The sequence below is a fragment of the Ailuropoda melanoleuca genome, chromosome X (genome assembly GCF_002007445.2).
Source record: "Ailuropoda melanoleuca isolate Jingjing chromosome X, ASM200744v2, whole genome shotgun sequence".
NCBI classification, from domain to species: Eukaryota; Metazoa; Chordata; class Mammalia; order Carnivora; family Ursidae; genus Ailuropoda; species Ailuropoda melanoleuca.
Genome location: NC_048238.1, coordinates 109,384,979 through 109,407,225, shown reverse-complemented (window position 1 = coordinate 109,407,225; position 22,247 = coordinate 109,384,979). Strand labels below are relative to the sequence as shown.

General features: G+C 38.7%; 1 protein-coding gene across 1 annotated transcript in view; it reads right to left on the bottom strand.

Annotated features, from left to right (window-relative positions):
- Positions 1-22,247, bottom strand: part of PASD1 (PAS domain containing repressor 1) — a 98,016-nt gene that overhangs the window by 37,670 nt on the left and 38,099 nt on the right. Inside the window, exons 3-8 of the mRNA XM_034649061.1 lie at positions 18,349-18,437; positions 16,157-16,246; positions 8,415-8,523; positions 7,882-7,995; positions 5,397-5,527; positions 2,964-3,046 (exon numbers count right to left, since the gene is read on the bottom strand). Of these exons, the coding sequence (XP_034504952.1) occupies positions 2,964-3,046; positions 5,397-5,527; positions 7,882-7,995; positions 8,415-8,523; positions 16,157-16,246; positions 18,349-18,437 (616 nt within the window). The remainder of the gene's footprint in view (positions 1-2,963; positions 3,047-5,396; positions 5,528-7,881; positions 7,996-8,414; positions 8,524-16,156; positions 16,247-18,348; positions 18,438-22,247) is intronic.

Here is a 22,247-nt window from a genome sequence, read left to right as displayed (position 1 = left end):
AAGCAAACAAGACCTTCCACTCCAGTGCATCTGTAGCTTTAATGGAAAATAACCGAATCCTTGAGTCCCCTCCTGAAATGAAAGGTTCTTTAGCCTCAAATCTGAAACATGCAAGGACAAGATATCCTCCATGGAAACAGACTCTTTCTTCTAAACATCTCAAATTCCCCTCTTTGTGTTTCTTTCATAAGTACAGACAAAAGCTTTCAAGCCTCTTAGCAAAATGCTTCTTACCTTTCAAAGAACATGTAGAATTACGAAAAAAAAAAAAATCCAGAAGCACTTTTGTCCCTATGGTCCTTATGACTTCTGGGCCTGATTACTTTTCTAACCATCCCTCAGTCTATAAAATGGGAGCCAGATTACCAATGACTGCAAACTACGACCCTGACATGCCACAACCTCTTCTCCTTCTTATTATTTAAAAATATCTGAGGACAAGGAACAAGCCTATGACAAAAATAAAGGAATACTAGTTTGCACCGATTTATAACAATATTGCATTATGTTTGAGAGGTCTCATGGCATGGAATGGATTATCATTTTGATAGGATCAATCAGCCAGTCCCTGAGTAGATGTTTGTTTTCTGCTTACTCGATGTGAGGCTCTGTGCCAGACAGGGACAAGGCTGACAGGTCCTCCCTTACAGACCTCAATATAGTGGACGAGCCAGGTCCACCAACAATCCATCATGTGAGAGCTGAGGTGGCTGAGAGCAGAGTAGTGACCATGGTGCTGGAGGAGAGGGGAGGGATATGAAAGGGATGGGGGGGCTGGAATTAAACAGAATTTTTTCATCAGATCCATCAGCTCTGTCCTAAGAGTCATTTTTCCATCTTACTGTCTACAGTAAGATAATCCATTGCATAATTTTTGAAGGAATTTTAGTAATATTTTATGTAAGTAGAGAACATATAAAACTATTAGTGCATTCATACACACCAGAATGATAATTTCTTACAATATTAGAAATGGTTTTAAGCCTAAGAAAACACTTATTTTATATTCTATTTAGATCAGTGGCATTGATGTGGTAGCTGGCTCGCTTCCGCATCAGAATATTTTTCATCCAATTAAACTCTACTTAAAAGTAAAATGCAGGTTTCCTCACTCTCTGAACTCTCACTATTTGAATATTTGCTATAATGATCTGCTGATTGATACAAAATTCATTACCCATGTGTTTTGCTGTTACTGTATCTCAGATATTCTCCTGATAGAAGAGTGTCTTGAGTTCATGTTGTTTAAACATGTTGTGTTTTATAAATATCCTCGTCCCCAGATTATTCAGTATAAGGTGTCCTAATAAAGTAGAGAAACTAATGAAGGAAACGGTCAAGCCTAAAAAGCCTAAAAAAGCACATGCATTACAAGAAAAACCGGGAGTGATAACGCACATTGAGAGAAAATGACTATTAGTCTTAAGCTTGGCCATGCACTGGTCTGGTCCCCAACACCTACAAACCACAAATACAATGCTGAATATTCACAAGAAATTTGAGATTCCGCAAAAATTTTTTTTTTTTTTTTGCTGGTGCAAGTGATCCTGGCATGAGCAGACTTGTCACATTCACACAATTACAAATGCAGTCTTATGTTAGCGAGACCTGTAGGACACCAAGCACATGGAATGCAAACAGACTGCCATGGGGAGCTCTGCTTTCCATCCCAATGCTGTGTGTGTAGCTTCAGACAATGGTTCACAGCCAAACACCTCTGAACTCTCCTGCCAGGAAGGGAAGATTCTCCCCCCACTGCTTAGATCCAGACACAGATGAATATCAGACATTTCCTGTTTAACTCATTTCTTCACCAGCTCTTTCTTCCTTACCACCTCCCACCACCAAATAGCAACAGCGACCACAGCCTCCAGCTCCTTCCTCTTACAACCAGACCTCACACAAGCATGTCTTTAATCATAAGAAACCTCTTGAAAAATTGTCTTGTTTATTTTATTTTGCTAAGTATTATTGGCATGTGGTGTACATCTTTAATATATTATTTTCCTATTTATTTACATATCCATGTACACTGTGATGCAGAAGGTAATCCACTCTTGATACTCTACACTGCACAGGGTCTAGAATTATGGTTTTCTACGCACAGCCAAACCTACTAATGAGTTTATCAACTATTAAATATCTAGATAGTATCACAAACAATTTTTATTTTGCAGAAATCCTTGGTGGATTGTTAAATAGAGGTAAGAAGGGGTTTTAGTGATATCTGGTCAACTGGCATTTTCCTGTGGGTTAGGAATGCATTTTTATTTTTCTCACTCAAAATCATGGAATACTGCCTCCATTCTTTGAAACTTGGTTAACAAATGCTAAGAAACAGATTATATTCACAAAAAGAGGGACACCTAATAACAGTTGCCATAATGCGTACTTGCTGTTTTTTTTTTTAAGATTTTATTTATTTATTTGAAAGAGATAGAGACAGCCAGTGAGAGAGGGAACACAGGCAGGGGAGTGGGAGAGGAAGAAGCAGGCTCATAGCGGAGGAGCCTGATGTGGGGCTCGATTCCAGAACGCCGGGATCATGCCCTGAGCCGAAGGCAGAGGCTTAACGACTATGCCACCCAGGCGCCCCAGCATACTTGCTGTTTTACCATTTAAAAGTATTTCAAGAAAAAGAAGTAATCAAGTACTACTTTTAAACGCATTGTTTTAATTTGAAAGTCATTAAATGTTTGTGTCAGTTAAGCGTGCTCTATTGCCTTTTTAAAAAAATAAAAAGCCAATCATTTGTATTTATACTCACCTGGAGAAGTTAAGTTTTATATTAGCTGGGCAAAGGAATTCAGCCTAGTTGATTGCTCTTCTGGATTCAATTGTTTGTTTTTTTCATTTCAATAGGAATAATATTTGTAGATATTATTTCTCTCATTTCAGTTTTGTCCAATGAAACAAAATGGAGCCCTAGGTCTCCATCACTTACTTCAACATTAGCCTCTCACCTGCGCTCTGGAGATGCATGTTCCTCATCTGAGTCTTGTATCAGCAGAACCTCTTCCCCGGCTTTCTTTACAGTGAAAAGTTCCTGCAGAAAAACTGGCATTTTAGATACTTAAAATGTACTTATATAGTAAAAATATCCAACACATTTGTATAGCATGTAGTAAATTTGGAAGCAATCTCATATCCAGCATCACAGCTCGTCTGCATAGCAATGTGAGAAAGGCACGTGATTTTACAGATGTGAACACTGAGAATTATAGAGATGTAATGATCTGGCCCAAGATGCACAGCTAGTAGATTCAAGATCAAAGTAGATCCATCTCCCAGTTGTATTCTGAGTTCACTGCTCTGTCCACTGTGCTCCACAGTGACACTGTGAAAAAAATCTTCCTTCGAAAAGCCCTCTGGGCTCACAAGATTTGTTCTCCAAAGTGACTACTAATATGGAACAAATATCCTAGAAACCCAGAGAAAAACTGCAATAGATCACAAATAGGTATCCTTGTGCCATGAGGAGGCCTAGGGTGAGGGAAGTGTGCCAAATGAGATTTTTTTTTGCAGGAGGAGTAGATTTGGGGGTGACCCCCCGAAATGGGATGTCTGCCTTCTCTTGGCAAATATGAGAGTTCAAATCCCAGAGAGCTGCCAGAGAGACATAACGATTGGGGCAATCAGACCAAGTAATTTCCTTCAATTGCTTTTCTCTCTGCCACTTTTCTCACGGTCTTAATTCTGGAAAAAATGATGATATACATCACTGCTCTACAACTGAATGTAAAGGGGTCCTTCACAGTTTTCGAAATGTGGTCAAAGACCGCATTCTAAACCAGAGAGGAAAAGTAAAGCAGGTCTTTTGCCCTCTCTGGATCCTAATGATCACAATAATGATAATGATGATTATTTACTTTTCCTCCTTCCCAAGTGTTTACCATGCATAAGGTGCCATCTTATTCACTCTTCACAACAATCCTAAAAGGAGGTACTAGTCTCACCATTTATAGAAAAAGAAACTGAAGCTACAAGACAGAAGTGACTTGGATGAGGTCCTGCAGCTGGTCTGGATCCAGAGGCCTCTCTCACAGGGCAGTTGGATGTGTTGTATGTCACACTCCATCGTGTTACCATGGCTCTTGATTTGTCCCCTCCACTCCCATAATCCCCAATCCACAGTGTCCCTGTCTTGTGCAAGTCAGTTAGTGGCACCTCCATTCATTGAGCTGCTCAGACCTAAAAGCTAGGAGTTGTTTTTCTCTCTTCTCCCACCCACTTTCATCACAACAGCAAGGATTTTGTGCCCTGTCTCCCAGTAATAACCCAAATCTGTGTACCTCTATCTCCATCACTCCAATCCTAGCCAAGCCCCATCACCCCTCATAGCACTGCTCTTGCCTCTGCTCTTATTCCCCCAGATTCCATTTCCCACTCAGCAGCCAGCTTAATCTTTTAAAAACAAAAACAATGAAATCAGATCACGTCATCTTGCTTTCCACTCCACTTGAGTAAAACTCAAATTCATGATCATGGTTTTCAAATTTCTCCATAACCTGGTCTCTGTCTACCTCTTATACCTTACTTTCTACTACTCCTTCCCTCTTCCACCTTCTTATAGTCACATAACAACAGTATTTGTTCCTTGGAACCCTCCAAGCTAGTTACTACCTCAGGACTTTTACAGCTGCTGAACCCTCTACATGGATTGTCTTCCTTTCCTTGCTGGGTCGACAACACCATTGCAGGTCTCAGTTCAAAAGACAGGCCATCAGAGGAAGACCTTCTGTGACCACTCTGTCTGAACTCTCTTTTCCCAGTCATTAGCATATGATTGTTTTATCATCCCTGTGGCACTTTTCAATATTACCTGTTTATTGTCTATTTCCCCTAATATTACCACAGGACCTAGCAGAGCACCTGGCACATCATAGGTGCTTACTTAATATGTTACTTAGTGAATAAATTCATTGAACTTGAATCTATCCAATGAATTCTAAAGACTGACCTTTCTTTTTAGAGACAGAATCTGGGAGTGCTGTATTAGTAGAACACTAAGTGAGCAATGGTGGAGGGTGTGGGGGAGAGCTGCCTCAAAACTCACCTCGTAACAGAAGCCTTCCTTTATCCACCTGCCAAAATGATCACTTCTCCTTAATACGTCCCACCCCCAGCCCCTGTACACCTCTTTCATACCACACCAAAACCACTTGTAAATGGTTGTACATCTCTTTGGGGTGTGCTGAAATCTCCACTGACATACTCACCTTTTGAAACGCAGGAGCTGATCTTTCCTTATTCACATATCTTACTTAGCACAACCCCCTGCACACATCGGGTTCCTCAGCAATGCTGTCCAGTAGCTGAGGGACCAAAGGGGACATAGCCTTTCAAAGGAAACACACAATGCCACAGTAGGGAAAGCACACACAAAACATACTCACCCGTAGGGTCTGATCCCTAAGGACACAAATGGATCCCACCAGATAAAACCGATCCTCCAGAGGAAGATATGCAGAAGACGATTCAGCATAGGAGTGGATGGGGAAGAAGCTACTGAAGAGCACCAAAGGCTCTAAGGAAGACAGAGACACACATGTGACAATCAAACGGAAAGGCAGGCTGGCTACACAAGATGAACGTCTGCCACATCAGTGGGCTGTTTGCCAGCCCACTGACAATTTTCAGAATTCCAAGCCACAGATAATTCCTGCTGCCCTTCTATACCAGCTACCCTCCTCACCTAGGTCTCCGCCAAAATATGAAGAAGTCATTACTGAGAAGTGACTGTTGTGATTTCAGGGTGATACTCAGCCTTGTGGTCTTACTCTTGTGGATTGATGTTATAGTCTCCAAAAGAAATTTAGCTCCCCTCTTTTATATAGTTAACATGTGTATTAAATATGTGTGTAATTTGTGTGTGTATGTAGTCAAGTAAGTTTTTTAAAAGTATCTGACCTTTAGTCTCCAAGACATATGACAATATATCAGACGACTATTGTGTGAGCTAATTTTCATTATTTATTTACTCATTCATTCATTCATTCGGTATATTTTCAGACCTCAGTGGCAAAGAACTGAGTTAATTACACTCTTAGTTCATGGCATATAATGAACACAGATAAAGTCCTCACTCTTGTTTTTCTTTCTGCCTTTTCTCCACCCACGGGCACCCATTACCATCTATGACCTTCAATATATAAACTTGTAAAATATGTAGTCTGGTTTTATCTATGTGTTTACCATTTACAAAGGTGGCATTGCGCTATAGATCTCATTCTGTTCCTTACGTTTTTTTAACGCACTGTAATTTTTAATCAACATATGATTTAACCATGTTACAGTATGTATATCTAGAGGTCACTGCTTTCAATGTTTTCCATATTGTATATTTCCCACATTTTACTTATCCATTTCCCTAACGATGCACACTTAGGCTATATCCAACTCCCTCCTACCACAAACAACACTATGACATACATAGTACATGTCCCCTTAGACACAGATCTCTCTGCAAGTTTGCCTTTGGTATATTTCTACCCAGTGATGGGATTGCTGAGTCTTAGAATAATTAACATAATTTAAAGTTCACTCTGTTTTTCAGGAATGTTTCATGAGTTTACATTCCTCTCAATACTGTATTAGTGTTTTAATTCTCACTTCCTCACCGATATTTGCTTATTATTCACACTTCTTGATTGCTGTCATTCTGATGGGTGTACAGTGCTATCTTACTGGTTTTTAAATTTTTCATTCTTTGCTTGCTAGTGAGTTTAAGCATCCTTTTACACATTTGTTGGGCCATTTACCTCTGGTTCAAGCCCTAGATGTCTTAATGACCCAAATCGATGTTTACTTTAATTTCTCAGCCTGTAGTTCCTGAAACCTTTAAATTTATAAATTTGAACCCCATAGCCACACAACACAGATTTGGGGTTTGATTTCTTGTAAAAGAGTCATTCTTACTAGCTCAATCCACCATGTTACCATGTGGCCCTACCTTGTAAGTTGCACTGCATTTTTAAACTGAATATGTAATATACTTTTTAAGAATAGAAGAAATGCAACAAGGATTAGAATTTTATAACTTACATTAGATATTTCTGTAAAAAGTATTCCATTTTTCAAAGGAGTTTCCCCTATTTCCCTCTCTTTTCTACCTTCCTCAAAGCAATAAACAGTAATTACAACTCTCATAAGTAAGCTGCTCCATCGTACTGGACAGTAATTATATCTTCATGTTTCAAGTCCTCATCATCTCCAAAAGCCTCTTTTCCTTTCACTGCACAGTCTCACTGCACTGTTTCACAGTAACATTGCACTCTGCTCAAATTCAAAAAGCCTGAACAAAAAAGCTAGAGGCCCAAGGATTTGGGGATACCGATTTAGTAGCAGTGTCTACTAGCACAAACTTTCTATTTATTCATAACTTCGAGAACAGAAATGAAAGCTACTTTCATGAACAAGGAACTGAGGAATGAGATCATTGAATATAACTAAATATATTTTAAATATAGTATCATGTATTTTCCGATTAGTGTCAGGTAAGTATCTAAGCTATCTATCCCAAATTCTGGTCTCAGAGAAAAAGGATAGAGACAATTACAAGCAAGGTGCTTCATATTATCAGGTTCATTTAATGAAATCCTTTGGAACAATCACTTTACTCTTTCTTTTTATCAGAGATTTCCTTTGGTCCTTTTGTTGGTAATCCATTAATGTCTGCACCCTTATTGTCTACTTTGCCTTTTTTTTTAATCATGGGGTTCTTTTTTAAAAGTCTGATTAATGTCTATAACCAAAACCTGTGCTCATAGGGATATCAAAGAATGTGAGAGAACCAACAGTAGAAGGGCGTTTATGTTAGCAATGAAGGGCTAGGTTTCGCATTAACTTCATCTAGATCAGATTAAAAACTTAACTGCTTACCAGCTGAAATATCTTTTACTGTCAGGAAGCATTTCACATATTCATAAGTAGGTCTGCTATCATGTTCAACATTTCCTCTCTTTAAATGACAGCAAAAATCAATATGTTTTCCCACTAAGAAAAAAAAAACAAATACAAAACTAGTTTACAATTGTACGTTACCATATTCTGCAGGATTATTTCATAGGACTATTTTCTTATTTAGAACAGATTTTACAAAAATATTTTCTTTCCAGGAATATTAGCACTTGCCTAACTGTCTATGTTGTATCTGTAGAGTGGAGTACCAGCTAGCACATTATTTATATAACATTTATGCAATTATACAAAGCTGAAATAATCAGGATTCAGGATAAAGAGCAAGATTTAATGGAGGAGAAATTTTTTAATACTGGAAATATAATTTGTGAAATTATATTAAGTTAATATATAATCAGCAGCTATATTGGCCCTAATTTTTTTTATTTTTATTACTCCTCTGAGTGACTGTTACCTGCCTTTTAAAATCTAAGAACTTACAATTGAGAAAAAACAATCTGTACCTGAGTTTGACAAAGGAAGTTTGAGAGCGATCTTTCGGTAAACTTCGTTTTTCTCATGATCAGGCAGAAGACTTAATAACTTTTTACCCACGATCTCATCCTTGAGAAAGAGAGAAAATGTGTCTTGTTCCATGTGCTACTAATGCTCATTTCCTCTACCTCCTTCCCTCCAGGAAGCTTATCATCTGCTCCCTCTCAGCCATCTCGTGATCATACCTATTATACCTCTACAAGCCCCAGTTTACATTATCCCACTCTGTTCCCATTACCTCCTACTTTCCAGGACACTCACGCAAGTACCCCACCTCTCCAACAGTTATTTCACACACTGAGACCTCCAGTCCATTTTCACTGGGCGTTGTATCTCCTGCAAATTGTCACATCCCTCCTTACCCAGCTCAGATTCCTTGGTGGATCATTTTAATCACTCCCATGTTCTCTTTCTCTCTGACATATCTGCCTGGGAAAATCCCAACTCTGGTTAATTTCAATTCTTCATCTACCTTATACTGTCACCCAAGCAATTGCGTGTTTATGGCGAAAAACCCACAACCATGCTGTATATTATTTTAAATGGGCACTCAGATCTGTCTGGAAATCGTTCTACATTTCCCTAGACAATTCACTCTCCTACTCTTCAGTGTGACCACGACTTTCCTTTTCCTCCTTCTTCAAACCTCCAACCCTCCCTCATCCTCCTCATATTCAGCTGGGGATCTCGTTTCTTATTGCAATTAAAAGCAAAGGGTAAAAGAAACGTCAGTATCTTCCTGCCATCAAATCTACCAACCTATCTGTTCCTGTGGCTAGAGACCTACTTTTTCTCCTATTCCAATGAATAAGCTTTCAATGAAGACTAGTGCACTGCCTCTCATCCTCTTGCAACTAGTCAAGGACATCATTCCAGAAATTTCCCCGTTCCCCACAGCATTGAGCTTTCCCTCTCTACCAGGTCTTTCCCACAGCATGCAAATGCTTTATCAGAGATGCTATAATATCGCTCATCTTAAAAAGAAAAACAACACAAAATTCGCAAAATCCAAAACCTTCTTTGACCCTACACTCTCTCCCCCAGATCTTCTCTAGTCTACTTCAGAACAAAAATCTTTGAAAGGAACTACACTTGCTGCCTCTCATTTCTTTAGCTCTCACTCTCCCTTGAAGCCACACTAATCAGATTTTTACCCTAACCACTCCACTTTTGTCAAGGTCACCAATGACCTTCACATTGCCAAATCCAATGGTCAATTCTCAACTCTAATCTTACCTGACGTCATAGCATTCGACACAACGAATCCCTCCTACTTCTTGAAACACTTTGTTTACTTGGCTTCCAGGATACCATACAAATATGATATCCTTCTGCTTCAAAGGCTATGCCTTCAGTTTTCTTTGCTGGACCTTTCTCCTCTCTCTGACTACTAGTCATTGGGCCGCTTTTACTGTACTGCTCCCTGGCTGGTCTCTTCCAGTTCTAGCTTATTAAATACCATCCATCTTCCCACCTTCGGTACAGACTTCTCTCTGAACTCTTCTAGATAACTTAGAAGTCTATCAATTTTAAGATATCCAAAACCCTACTTGGATCTTTTCCCTCACAAAACATGCTCCTCCCTCAGTCTTTTGCATTTCACTAAAAGGCACCACCATTTACTCACACATGCCTGTCCTTTACTTGCCTTTTTCCTCTTAAACCCCAAACCCAGTCCATCAGCAAACTCTGTTGGTAATACAGTCAAAATACAGGCAGAATCAGTCCACTTTTCACCACATGGGCTAAGCCAATATCCCTAAATTGGAGTACCACAAACAGCTTTAATTGGTCTCTCTGCATCTATTTTTACCACACCCCAGCTCCCACTCCATTCTTCACAGAGCAGCTGCAGTGTTTCATTTAAAACATTAAGTCAGATCAAGTTATTCCTCTACCTAACATTTTCCACCAGCTACCTAAGTTATTCAAAGTAAAAGCCAAAGAACTTGTTCATTTCCAAATACACCAAGCAAATAGTCACCGTGGGGCCCTTAAACTTGCTCTTCATTCAGTGTGAAACACTGTTTCCCAGATATTCATAATGAAGCTCTCCCTTACTTCATTCAACTCTCTACTCAAATGTATTTTAAATGGTACCAATTTCCTGACGTTCTCTTCCTGCTTTTTTTCCCATAGCATACTCATCACTACCTGACATTATAGTATGTTTACCTGTTGATTATCTGTTTCCCTCAGTAAAATGTAAATCGCATTAGAACAGAGACCTTGGCTGTCTTATTCACTGTTACATCCTCAACACCTAGAGCACAGCTTGGCACATGTGAGCACTCAATAAATGTTGGTTAAATGAATGAATAATGCTGTACCAGGTAGCTGAAATATGGTGACGCATGGATAAATTGAATATCAGGCATTAAGTTAAGTAATGAGTTTTTAATGTGAGAGGAACAGAGTAATAAACAAAGTATTCTTTGTAGCTGAATAATGATTTTGGGTGATGAACCACAAGTTCAAATAATTTTTTGCTGATTAATATTAATAATGTACAGTCAAAATTCAGAAATATATTTTTATGCCCCATTTGTAGTAGCCAGCTTATGAGTTAGCCAATGCTCAAATTAGCAGACGGATCCTGTCTCAATCAAGAAAAAGCATGTCTCGATTCAGGGCAGAAATATTACCTTAATTTAGCAAACAAAACATTATGAAATTAACAGGCAATAAATTTCTGACAATGAAAGTCACTCAATAAGAAATTTACTTCCCAAAAGAAATATAGATATTTTTCATTAAACTTAACTTTTTCAGCAAGAATTATTTTATTGGTTTAGTTATAAAATAAACTTTAGGTACCAAACCAAGTTACCCCTGGTCAGTGGAGACCATCATTCATTCGTTTGTCTAACACATGATTAACAACTGCTCTATGCCAGACACTGTGCTAGGTATATTCACATAAACTAGCTTACATAATGCCCTGTAAGAAGAACTATGCCCTATTTTGTTCATGAGAAAATTATCATTTTTTTTCTTTACTGAGTACTTATGAGGGTTAAAAATGATAATCCTGACATGAATTCTAATTTTAACGAATACATAGTTCAATAAGGCAAATGAGACAGACACAAAATGATGATGCCATGTATACAATAAGACCGTAACAGGAGGTACAAAGTGCCATGGTTCACCAGTTCTTTCATTAGTAGAAGAATAAAGGATAGCACTGACACATAAAAGAATTCAAAGTGAGCAGTCTTTTGATAGTATACATTCCCTTGGATGGAAATACTGGCAATTAGTTTCTTATTAATTAACTACATTCTTTAAGGAAAGTGATAGTGACAATTAATGCCCTATAATTGACCACCAACTAAAAAAAGTGAACTCAACAATCATTCCAGCGATCCTGCTCCATAGTTAGATAAAGGGCAGAGATGTGAAAACATTATCAACACCATGCTATTTTTGTAAATCTTTGGCATTTGCTCTTCTTATTACACAAGGCAGAAAGATCAAGGCACTCAAAGCTTAATGAAGCAAGGATAAATACCAGTGAAAACTTAAGGAGGTTTCTCAAAAGCCAAGTTTGCAAATACCTATTAGTTGTCCCACGAATATTAGTATGGTGAGCCTCAGTCGTGTCAAAAAAAAGTAAAGGAATTTACTCCACTCCATGACATTTACTGAAAATCCAGGCAAGAAATATCTTTTTGTTGGCAGAGACATTCACATTAAACACGCTTTAGAAAACTGTTCAACTGTATAGGGCACAAGGAAGGATAAGAGCCTTTGCACAAAATTCAGACTGCATTTTGAATCAAACAAGACTCATCACTAGTAATTCTCTACTACACTGTAAGCTTTGCAGGGAGGATAGAGCAAATCTCATCACAATTATCACGAACTAACCATGTACCTATGTTCAAAACCTGCTAAAGTTTCCTAAAAACTCAATGCTGGGAAACTCCTTCCATGAGGAAATACATGTTTGAAAATTTTCATTTGTTTAAAAATTATAAGAGAACAAATACATGTAAATTCCCAGTTTTAATTTTTTTGTGGGGGGTGTGATGAAGTGGGGTGAGTAGGAGGGCAAGCTTTTCAGAACTACAAGTTAGTACTATGAGTGACTGCTAGTTTTTCCACAGGAAAAGACTGTCAAAGAAAATAAATGATTGGGAAAATATGATGGCAGATTTTAGATATAAATTTAATACCATGATGATGATATTAAGCCATCGTTCTAGTCATGATTGTATGTGTTACAATGCCATACCTTGGACTCCTCACATCTTTTTGTCACACCCCATCTAACTATCAACAAAACTTATTTTACCTACAAAACACTGATGACTTCCACGTCCACCTTAATACCCATCACCATCTAATTGCCTGGACTATTGCAATAGCTTTACAAGTGGTCTCTCTACCTTTCATGCCTGCCCCTATAGCCTACTCTTTTTTTTTTTAGTTCCAGTAGAGTTAACATCCAGTGTTATATTAGTTTCAGGTGTATGATATAATGATTCACTACTACCATACAACACTTGGCGCTCGTCACAAGTGCCGTCCTTAATCCCCATCACCTGTTTCACCCACCTACCCACCCCCACCTCCCCTCTAGTAACCAGCAATGTGTTCTACAGAGTTAAGAGTCTGTTTCTTGGTTTGTCTCTCTTTTTTTTCCCCTTTGCTCATATGTGGGATGATTTCACTCATTTGTGGAACATAAGGAATAGCAGGGAGATCGGTAGGAGAAGGAAGGGAAGAATGAAGGGGGGGTAAACAGAAGGGGGAATGAACCATGAGAGACTGTGGACTCTGGGAAACAAACTGAGGGCTTCAGAGGGGAAGGGGGTGGGGGACTGGGATAGGCCGGTGATGGGTAGTAAGGAGGGCACATATTGCATGGTGCACTGGGTGTCATATGCAAATTATGAATCATGGAACATTGCATCAGAACTGGGGATGTACTGTATGGTGACTAATATAACAAAATAAATATTATTTTTTAAAAAAGAAACAAAACAAATGACCCATTGCCTATTCTTAACACAAAAGCCAGAGTGATCCCCAAAAACTTAAGTTCACATAATTTCCCTCATCTGCTCCAACCCCCACAATGGCTTTCTCCCATCTCAGAGGAAAAGGCACAGTCATTACAATGGCCCTAAACAAGGTGGACCTTTGTCACTGCTCTGACCTCATCACCTCCTAGTATTTTTCCTTTTGCTCACAGAGCTCCAATCACAATGTCCCCTCTACCATACATTTTCCACACCAAGGACATTTGTGTTTTAATGCCTTCTCACTTGCTTTTGCTCCTGCCTGGAACACGCTTGCTCCAGTTATCTGCATGACTCACATACTCACTCCATTCAGGCCTCTGTTCAAATATCACCTGATAAGGCAGGTCTTCACTAACCCCACATTTGTAATAGCCCACCTCCAGGCACTCTCTAAGTAGTATTTTTTTCCACATTTACAAATGAGAAACCAAAGTTCATGTAGCTAGTGAGTGATTCAGCTAAATTTTCATCTCCGGATTATCTGACTTCAAAGACAAAGTTCTTTCCATCCACCACGCTATCGGTTTACAGTTGCCCAAGAGACAGAGGTATCTTGATATTTAATGAAATTGTAGATTCCTGGAGCCAGGAAGATATTCTAGAAATGGTTTTGTCTCTACATTAATATATGATGAATGACTTATAAAATGAAATTTTTAATCAAAGCCTGGAAAAAAGTTGCATGTTGTTAAAAATTAAGAAGACTTAGGATTTAACAAGGAAAAGTATGAAATTATGCCTCAGCTAGTCTTTTTCAGCAAGGCTATATAACTTCATTCCCATTTAATGTTTATGTACAGACCTAATAGTCATAACTTTATTTTTAAGTATACCCATCTCAGGTAATCAAGTCCATGGTTTAAGATTAGTCATTCAAACCCATGTCCCAGACACACTACCTTAGGATGAGTCCGCGCGTGTGTGTATTACCTAAAATGCTGAAAGGTAAAAGATTCTCTAGAGAGTAAAAACTTTGAACCAAACTCCATAAAGAAACAAGGATAATACAACTAAAACCATCACTGTGTAAAATCCTTATGTAATAGGAAAAATTCACCAGTCTCACTCAATGACCAGTCTGGTTTAAGTAATATCTAATAGGAGAATCTGGGAAGCTTTCTGGTCTTCACTGTAACAAAACTTAACCTGTCATGGATCATACTAACATATTCTTTCTTTTAATATAGATTTAATAAGACCATTCTTCTTTCATGATATAAGTACTCTAAAGTCCAGTTCAACAAAAATCTCTAATATTTGTATTTTTTTATTTTTTTAAAGATTTTATTTATTCATTCGACAGAGAGAGAGACAGCCAGTGAGAGAGGGAACACAAGCAGGGGGAGTGGGAGAGGAAGAAGCAGGCTCCCAGCGGAAGAGCCCGACATGGGGCTCAATCCCAGAATGCCAGGATTATGCCCTGAGCCAAAGGCAGACGCTTAACAACTGAGCCACCCAGGCATCCCTCTAATATTTGTATTTTATTCAGCTGTTTTGATATCCTACAAATATAAGCTGAATTTGAAAATGTAAACTGTTTTCTAAGCAAAGGAAAGAGAATGAGAAATAAAGATATGTATCATACTATCTGTAAATAAAGAGAAAACAGTAGAAAAGTCTCTATGCTTCTAACCAGGTCATGCAACATGTCGGCTGGAATAGCATAACCGGTTGAATAAGCTTCTAATCCACTTCTAACTTAGCTAAAGAATAATGTAACAAAACTTCTATTAATTTACATGTTTCAACCTTGAGTACTATAGATCTCTGGGTCAGGGTTTGTCAAGTTCTTTAGATAACTCTGTGGAGTAAGGAATATACGATGAAAGCAACAATCCAAATATGATTCACAAAAGTAGCCAAATGACAGAGATTTCAGGAGAGGAGGAGGATGTTTTCTAAATATCTTCTCTTCACACACATGCATTAGTGGAATAGGAAGGTATGTAGTACTTTCATATTTAAGTGGTATATTTGTTAAATGTGCAGCGTGAAGGTCCAGAAAAATTTTTCAGAAAGCACATATTCTAAGTCAATGGTCCTATGAGGAGAGAGAAAGCTTTCCTGATGAAGGGCATAGTGACACCAAAGAGCTCAGGACTTGGTGACCTTTTTGGACACCACAGACCCTGACTACAGCTCATGGGTAGATGTCTCCAGCTAAACAATGTCATCATTTCTATACTTTTTTTCTAAATGAGATCATAATTTGTTGTTCAATATAAAGAAACAAAAGCAAATCAGATCTGGGAAAGGATGCCATGAGTCCGCATAAACGAATCATGAACTTCATTGTTTAATCAGTATATAGTGGACTCTAAAGAAATGTACAAAATCAAACACATCCATCCACTGCTTCTGAGGAGATTGCCATTTCAAAAAACACATTCTTCTTTGGAGATTGCCTTCAGGGGCAGTTTAGAAATCACTCACACACACACACACACACACACACACACACACACACACAGTATTGCATTACCTCAAATCAGAATTTTTTTATTATAGATTTAAAACTGAAACCAATGAAGATGACAATAAAACAGGTGCACATTTTGACAACATTGAGAGAATATCTTCTGCGATGAGTTATATGCTCCTGAAAACAAATGATGAACCCCTAAATAATAAATCAGAATGATCCTTTCCCCCAAACTGGAAAAACTTACTGGTAAATGGCCAAGGAGACAAGTGATGTTTCCAGCGACAAAAATTATAATTCCATCTGTGCTCAGTATTATCATAAAGCCATCTAATGACTAATGAAGAGAGAATAATAATGTAATTAAATAGTGGAACAATAATAAAATGATAGCTGTATTTCAAAATGCATAAACAATTATAATAGCACACTGAAAATGTACTGTGGTCCTTAAATATCAATAAAGGAGGCACAGAATTAAAATTCCATTATTCTTCCCCCTACACAGAATCTACTTAACCTTAAGCATGAGATGTTTATCAAATGATGTGTCACTTAGACAAACAAATTTTAACGTATACTCTGTTAACACAAACTCTCCAACACAAGCTAGGAAGATTCATTTCCGTATGTAGGTTGTTTCACATTTAATTCAAAATTAATTTCAAAAATGCTAAGAATAGTTTGCGGAGCATTTTTATTTGTAGTTAGTTTAGTCATCTACTTATAAATATGGATATTGCCATTACTTTCCTTCTGTATAATGGATTTGATATCCAGACAAATGCCTCCTGGTAGAGTACCTCCAAATGACAAAGTATATAAAAACTTATACTTCAAAAAGAACCCAAGCTTATTGTAAAGTAAAACAAACAATCTGGTATCAGAAATGACTAGAAGATGGGAATTGAAAGGTAAGGGGATATTGGAGCCTGTATTTGCCTTGGAAATACCTGAACAACACTGACGGCATAAAGATTGGGGGAGAGAAAGCAAACCCAGGCCTACACAAGGTGGGAAGTAAAATCAGAGACTTCTGCATAAAACCAGGTTTCCTAAAGGGTAACACTCTCAGCAGGCAAAACAGATCTTATCCAACAAAGGGAGACAGTGAATGCACATGCCTGCCTCAGCCTCTGCTCTGGCTAGAGAGGGAAAACTAAAACTAGTCTCATCTGAGAACTGCTAAAGAGAAGCCCACACTCACAAAGATTTGGAGCTGGAATTCATGAACTACCTGCATGGATTTCTACAGCCCAAGTCCATTTTTCATTGTTTAAGGTGTTCCTGACCCCAGACATCTGGTAAAAAGAAACCGAAATCATCTCTAGAGAATCATTCTAAAACCAGGGCTCAAAGAATTCATGTGGATAAAGTTCCAAATAACATGAGCTTATAATAAATTAACACAGGAAGATAATTAAACATCATGAACAATGGGCAGTACAAATAATAAATGCAGAATCAGATTCAAAAACAGCAGATACCAGAATTATTGAAGATAAAATATAAAATAAGTTTGCTTAAATGGCTTAAATAAATAACAAAGCGTATTGAAAATACGATGAAGGAACAAGAGACTCAAAACTGACCAGGCAGATGTGAAAAATAAACAAAATGTCTAGAAACAGTATTATCATCAAAAATAAAAACTCACTGTACAGTTAAATAGCATGCTAGAACATAGCTGGAAAGAAAACCGAGCTGAAGAAATGACTCAGATCGCAGCACAGAGAGACACGGGAGTGGAAAATACAGGAAACTGAACGAGATGGAGAAGGGAGTGAGGAAGTGCGCTAGACATTTTATACTTATCCACTTTATTCTCACAACTCAGTGAAAGAGATTTTTCAATACCCATTTTACAGAGAAAGAAATCAAGGCTCAGAGACAATAACTCTCTCAAGGACACAGAGCAAATAAATGACAAAGGCACAATTCATAGCCCTATCGGTCTGACTCAAAAGACCACGGTCATTCAGGCTTTAGTTTGTGGACTTTGAACTTCGTGAAACTAACCAGTTTCCTTGGAAATAGAAACCATAACCTCATGTCCTTGAGGGGGAAAAGTAAGACTTGAAGGCCTGTTTTTTTAGAGGCTAACAATCTATGTTGAAGGGTCTACCAAATATTATTTAACTTGCCACTAACAAAGACTTTTTCATATTTGTCATCACTCAAGATGAGTGGTTTTCAAAACTCAGTTGGCATAAGTAGTATCTGGAGATCCTATTAGAAATGCAGGCTCCTGGCCCTACCAGAATTGAGACTCTGATTCAGACAGTTTAAGGTGGTCCCGGGAATCTATATATTTACCAAGCTCCCTAGGTAATCCTGATATGCATGGTCTCTTAACCACACTGTGAAAAACACTATTCTTTATCTTCTATTGGACATATTCTCACATATGTGGTAATCCAAGAACAAACCCCCTCTTACTTGTAGTGTCTTACACTTGAAGTCTTCATAGCTACGAAATGATGGAATCCAATTAGATTGCTCTCTGGAGGTTTCTGGATTGACTTTGCCTTTTTAGAAAAACAAAGAAAGGATAGAAAACTGTCACATTAAAATGATTAGCTATGGGTATTAGATTTTTCAAAGTTATAATTAATTTTATAGAAAAGACTCCCATGAGAAAATGTTGAGTGCTAATGAAGGAGCTGATGTAGACTAACTAATTGCTTGTAAATTATCATAAACAGAAAAGTGTTTCGAATTGAAAAAGACCTTGAAGATCATCCAACTCAATTTCCACTGTACACACCTCTCCAAAAACTTTATGATTTTCAACCTCTAGTTCTTTCCTTTGCTTGACTTCTTTAAGTCTTCTGCATTCCACTGATACCCAGTAATCATAATATGCCAGAGAAGGTACAGGCTGTGTCAAGGGCTTTAGGCAGATCCAGACACCTACCTAGAATATCTTTAAGCCCTCTAATATCTCTTCAAAGCTGTTAACAATGTTGTACCTCCCATCCATCCTTCTTCATTCTTCAAGGTTTTCTGGTTTTCCCAATGAGAACTGTTTCTGCTGCTGTGCTCACTCAGAGCTTTTGCTATCAACATCTGCCCCCAACACCTGCCCCAATCCTACCTACTCCACTAACTTCACTAACACAGGGATTTCCCTAACACAGCCCTCTAATCTCCAGTTATTTTAATGCATGTCAAGAACTATTAGTTTCTTCTCCTCACAGAACAGTTAGTTAGAGACCCATGGCATACAACTTTGATCCCTTTTAAAAATGTTAAATCCCCCGACAAGGATAAATCTGATAGCAGAGCTTGTTTTCTCAGTGGGTATGAGTCTCAGATCCTTTTCTATCAGTAGATTTGGACAAGGAGACCAAGCATGAGCAAAAAAGTTCCAGAACCCTCACTAAAGATGGAATGAAAGGAGGGTGTGTAACTGCATGGGAAATGACAGAATATAAAAATAAACCACACCAATTGCACAAATGCCTCAAGATCAGTATTTCTGACCACTGTCCCAGCCTGGAAACTCAATTCTGGTCACAATTCTTCAAGCTCAGGAAACAACCCATGACACTCTCCCATACCTGATTGCTGAAGTTATTTCACCATTGACTTTCAGCTCTACTTAGTGATTGTCATCTCCTACACTCCCTCCAAAGAAATAAATAAGACTGAAGAGAGTCTACGTATTTCCAAGAAAATAAAACCAATGTATTTTATCAATCAACCACAAAGGGCTTTTTACATTACTATTATCCATAAATTTATTCTTGTTTTGCTTGTAGGATGGTCACCATAGCCAATTCTTCATTAAAACTCCAGTATCTAGCATAGTACTTAAGTCATAATAGGGACTTGGTAATTCTTATTAAACTAAACCTTATTCATTCATTTATTTAACAAATATTTTTTAAAGATTTATTTATTTGAGAGAGAGAGAGCATGAGTGGAGGGGCAGAGGGAGAGGGAGAAAGAAGCTCAAGCAGATTGCGCTGAGCATGGAGCCTGACACAGGGCTCAATCTTATGACTCTGAGATCATAACCTGAGCCAAAACCAAGAGACGGATGCTTAACCAACTGCACAACCCAGGTGCCCCATTATTTAACTAATATTTACTGAGCTCCAACTATATATCCTATTCTGTTCTAGAGACTCAAAACAGTACGAACAAGACAAGCAACATGACTATCCTTTTGTATCTTACAGAATGGTGGGGTGGGGGTAGAGAGATAATGAACACATGGACGGGAATGACAGGAAGACAGCCACAGGAAAACCTGGGAGCAAAGCATCTTGAGCAGAAGAAGCAGTAAGTATAAAGCAAAGCAGAAAAGAATTTGGCCTATTTAAATTACAAACAAGAGGCCAGAGTGGCTACAGTAGGGTGACCAAGGGATAGACTAGTAGGAAATGAAGTCTGAAAGACAGGCACGGCCAGATCATGTAGGGTATATGTTAAGGAGTTGGCATTATTCTAAGTGGAATATGAGATACTTTTAAGCAGGAGAGTGATATGTGTTTTGGGGAGAGGGGCATAGGGAAAGGGAGAGAGAGAACCTTAAGCAGGCTCCACACCCAGCGTGGAGCTTGACCTCACAACCCTGAGATCATGAACTGAGCCGAAATCAAGAGTCGGACGCTTAACCAACTGAGCCACCCATGTGTCCCTAGAGTGACATGTTTTTAAAAGACCACTATAGGGGCACACTATGGGTGACTCAGTAGGTTAAGCATCTGCCTTCAACTCAGGTCGTGATCTCTGGGTCCTGGGATTGAGCCCTGCATTGGGGTCCCCATTCAGCAGAGAGCCTGGTTCTCCCTCTCCCTCTGCCTGCTGCTCCCCCTGCTTGTGCTCTCAAAATCTTTTAAAAAAATTAAAAATAAAAGACCACTAAGGCTATTTGTGCAAAACAGATCAAATTGGGGAGCAAGAGTGGAAGCAGAGTATAGCTAGGAGGCTTCTGCAAAAGTAACAAATGTTCGTGGCCTGGATCTGGTTGGTATACCAAAGCTATGGAAATGGGGAGAAGTGAATGGATTTGTGATATATTTTAGAGGCAAAACCAAAAGGACTTGCTGACGAATTAGTTGAGGACGTGGAAGAAATGGGGGACACAAGAATGATTTTTACATTTTTAGTTTGGGCAACTGGAAGAATGACTAGTGGTATCATTTACTGGAATAAGGAAAACTGGGGGAGGTGAGAGTAAATGGAGTGGAGAGGGACCAAGAGTTCCTTTATGGACATGTTAACTTTTCTATTAGATATCCAAATGAAGAAGTCACATAGGAAACTCTTCGCTGATTTAATAATGAGTACAGTGCTCACGTATGGAGCTCAGGTAGGTCAGGGCTAGAGACAGACTTAACAAGCAGGGGTCACTGACATCCAGGGAGCACTTCAAGTTAAGAGACTGGATGAGAGTACCCAGGAAATGAGTGTAGCTAGAGAAGAAAAAAGGTCCAAAGACTGAGCTCTGGGGCACACCAGTGTTCAGAAGTTGAAAGGGAAAGTAGAAAGGTAGAAAGTAGAAAAAAAGGGAAGGGGCAGCCAATGAGCTAAGAGAGAAACTAGGTGAGTGGGTTATTCTGGAAGCCAAGAGAAAAATACTTCAAGAAGAAAGGAGTTGTCACCTGTCCAATGTTTTTTAAAAGGCCAAGAAGCACCAAATAATTCAACAATGTGGAGGTCACTGTTATTGCTGACAAAAGTAGTTGCAGTGGAGCAGTGAGAGCTGCAGCCTCAGTGAAGTGGATTGAGGAAAGTGAGCGATGAGGATGCGGGGACAGGGTCTATACAATCATTTCAAGAAGTTGTGCTGTGGGGGCGCCTGGGTGGCTCAGTAGTTAAGCGTCTGCCTTCGGCTCAGGGCGTGATCCCGGCGTTATGGGATCGAGCCCCACATCAAGCTCCTCCGCTATGAGCCTGCTTCTTTCTCTTCCACTGCCCCTGCTTGTGTTCCCTCTCTCACTGGCTGTCTCTCTATCTCTGTCAAATAAATAAATAAAATCTTTAAAAAAAGAGAGAGAGAAGTTGTGCTGTGAAGAGGGCACAGAAACAGAGTAATAGAAGTATCACACGGTCAAGAAAATATTTTTTTAAGTAACAGGTTTTTACAGCATGATTATATGCATATGGGTATAACCTGTTCAGATGTTTTGAATTAAGCTTACTTAAGTATTATAGGTACTATTTTACACCCTCAGAGCCATGTTTCCCTTAGCAACGTATACCATATGCTTCAAGTGCCTAAGATACAGAAATCTGTATTATTATTGGCCAGTATACTTCCATTAATTCTCATTTCCTTGTTCCATTTTTGCATGAACCTTAACAATATTCTCAGCATTGGCTAT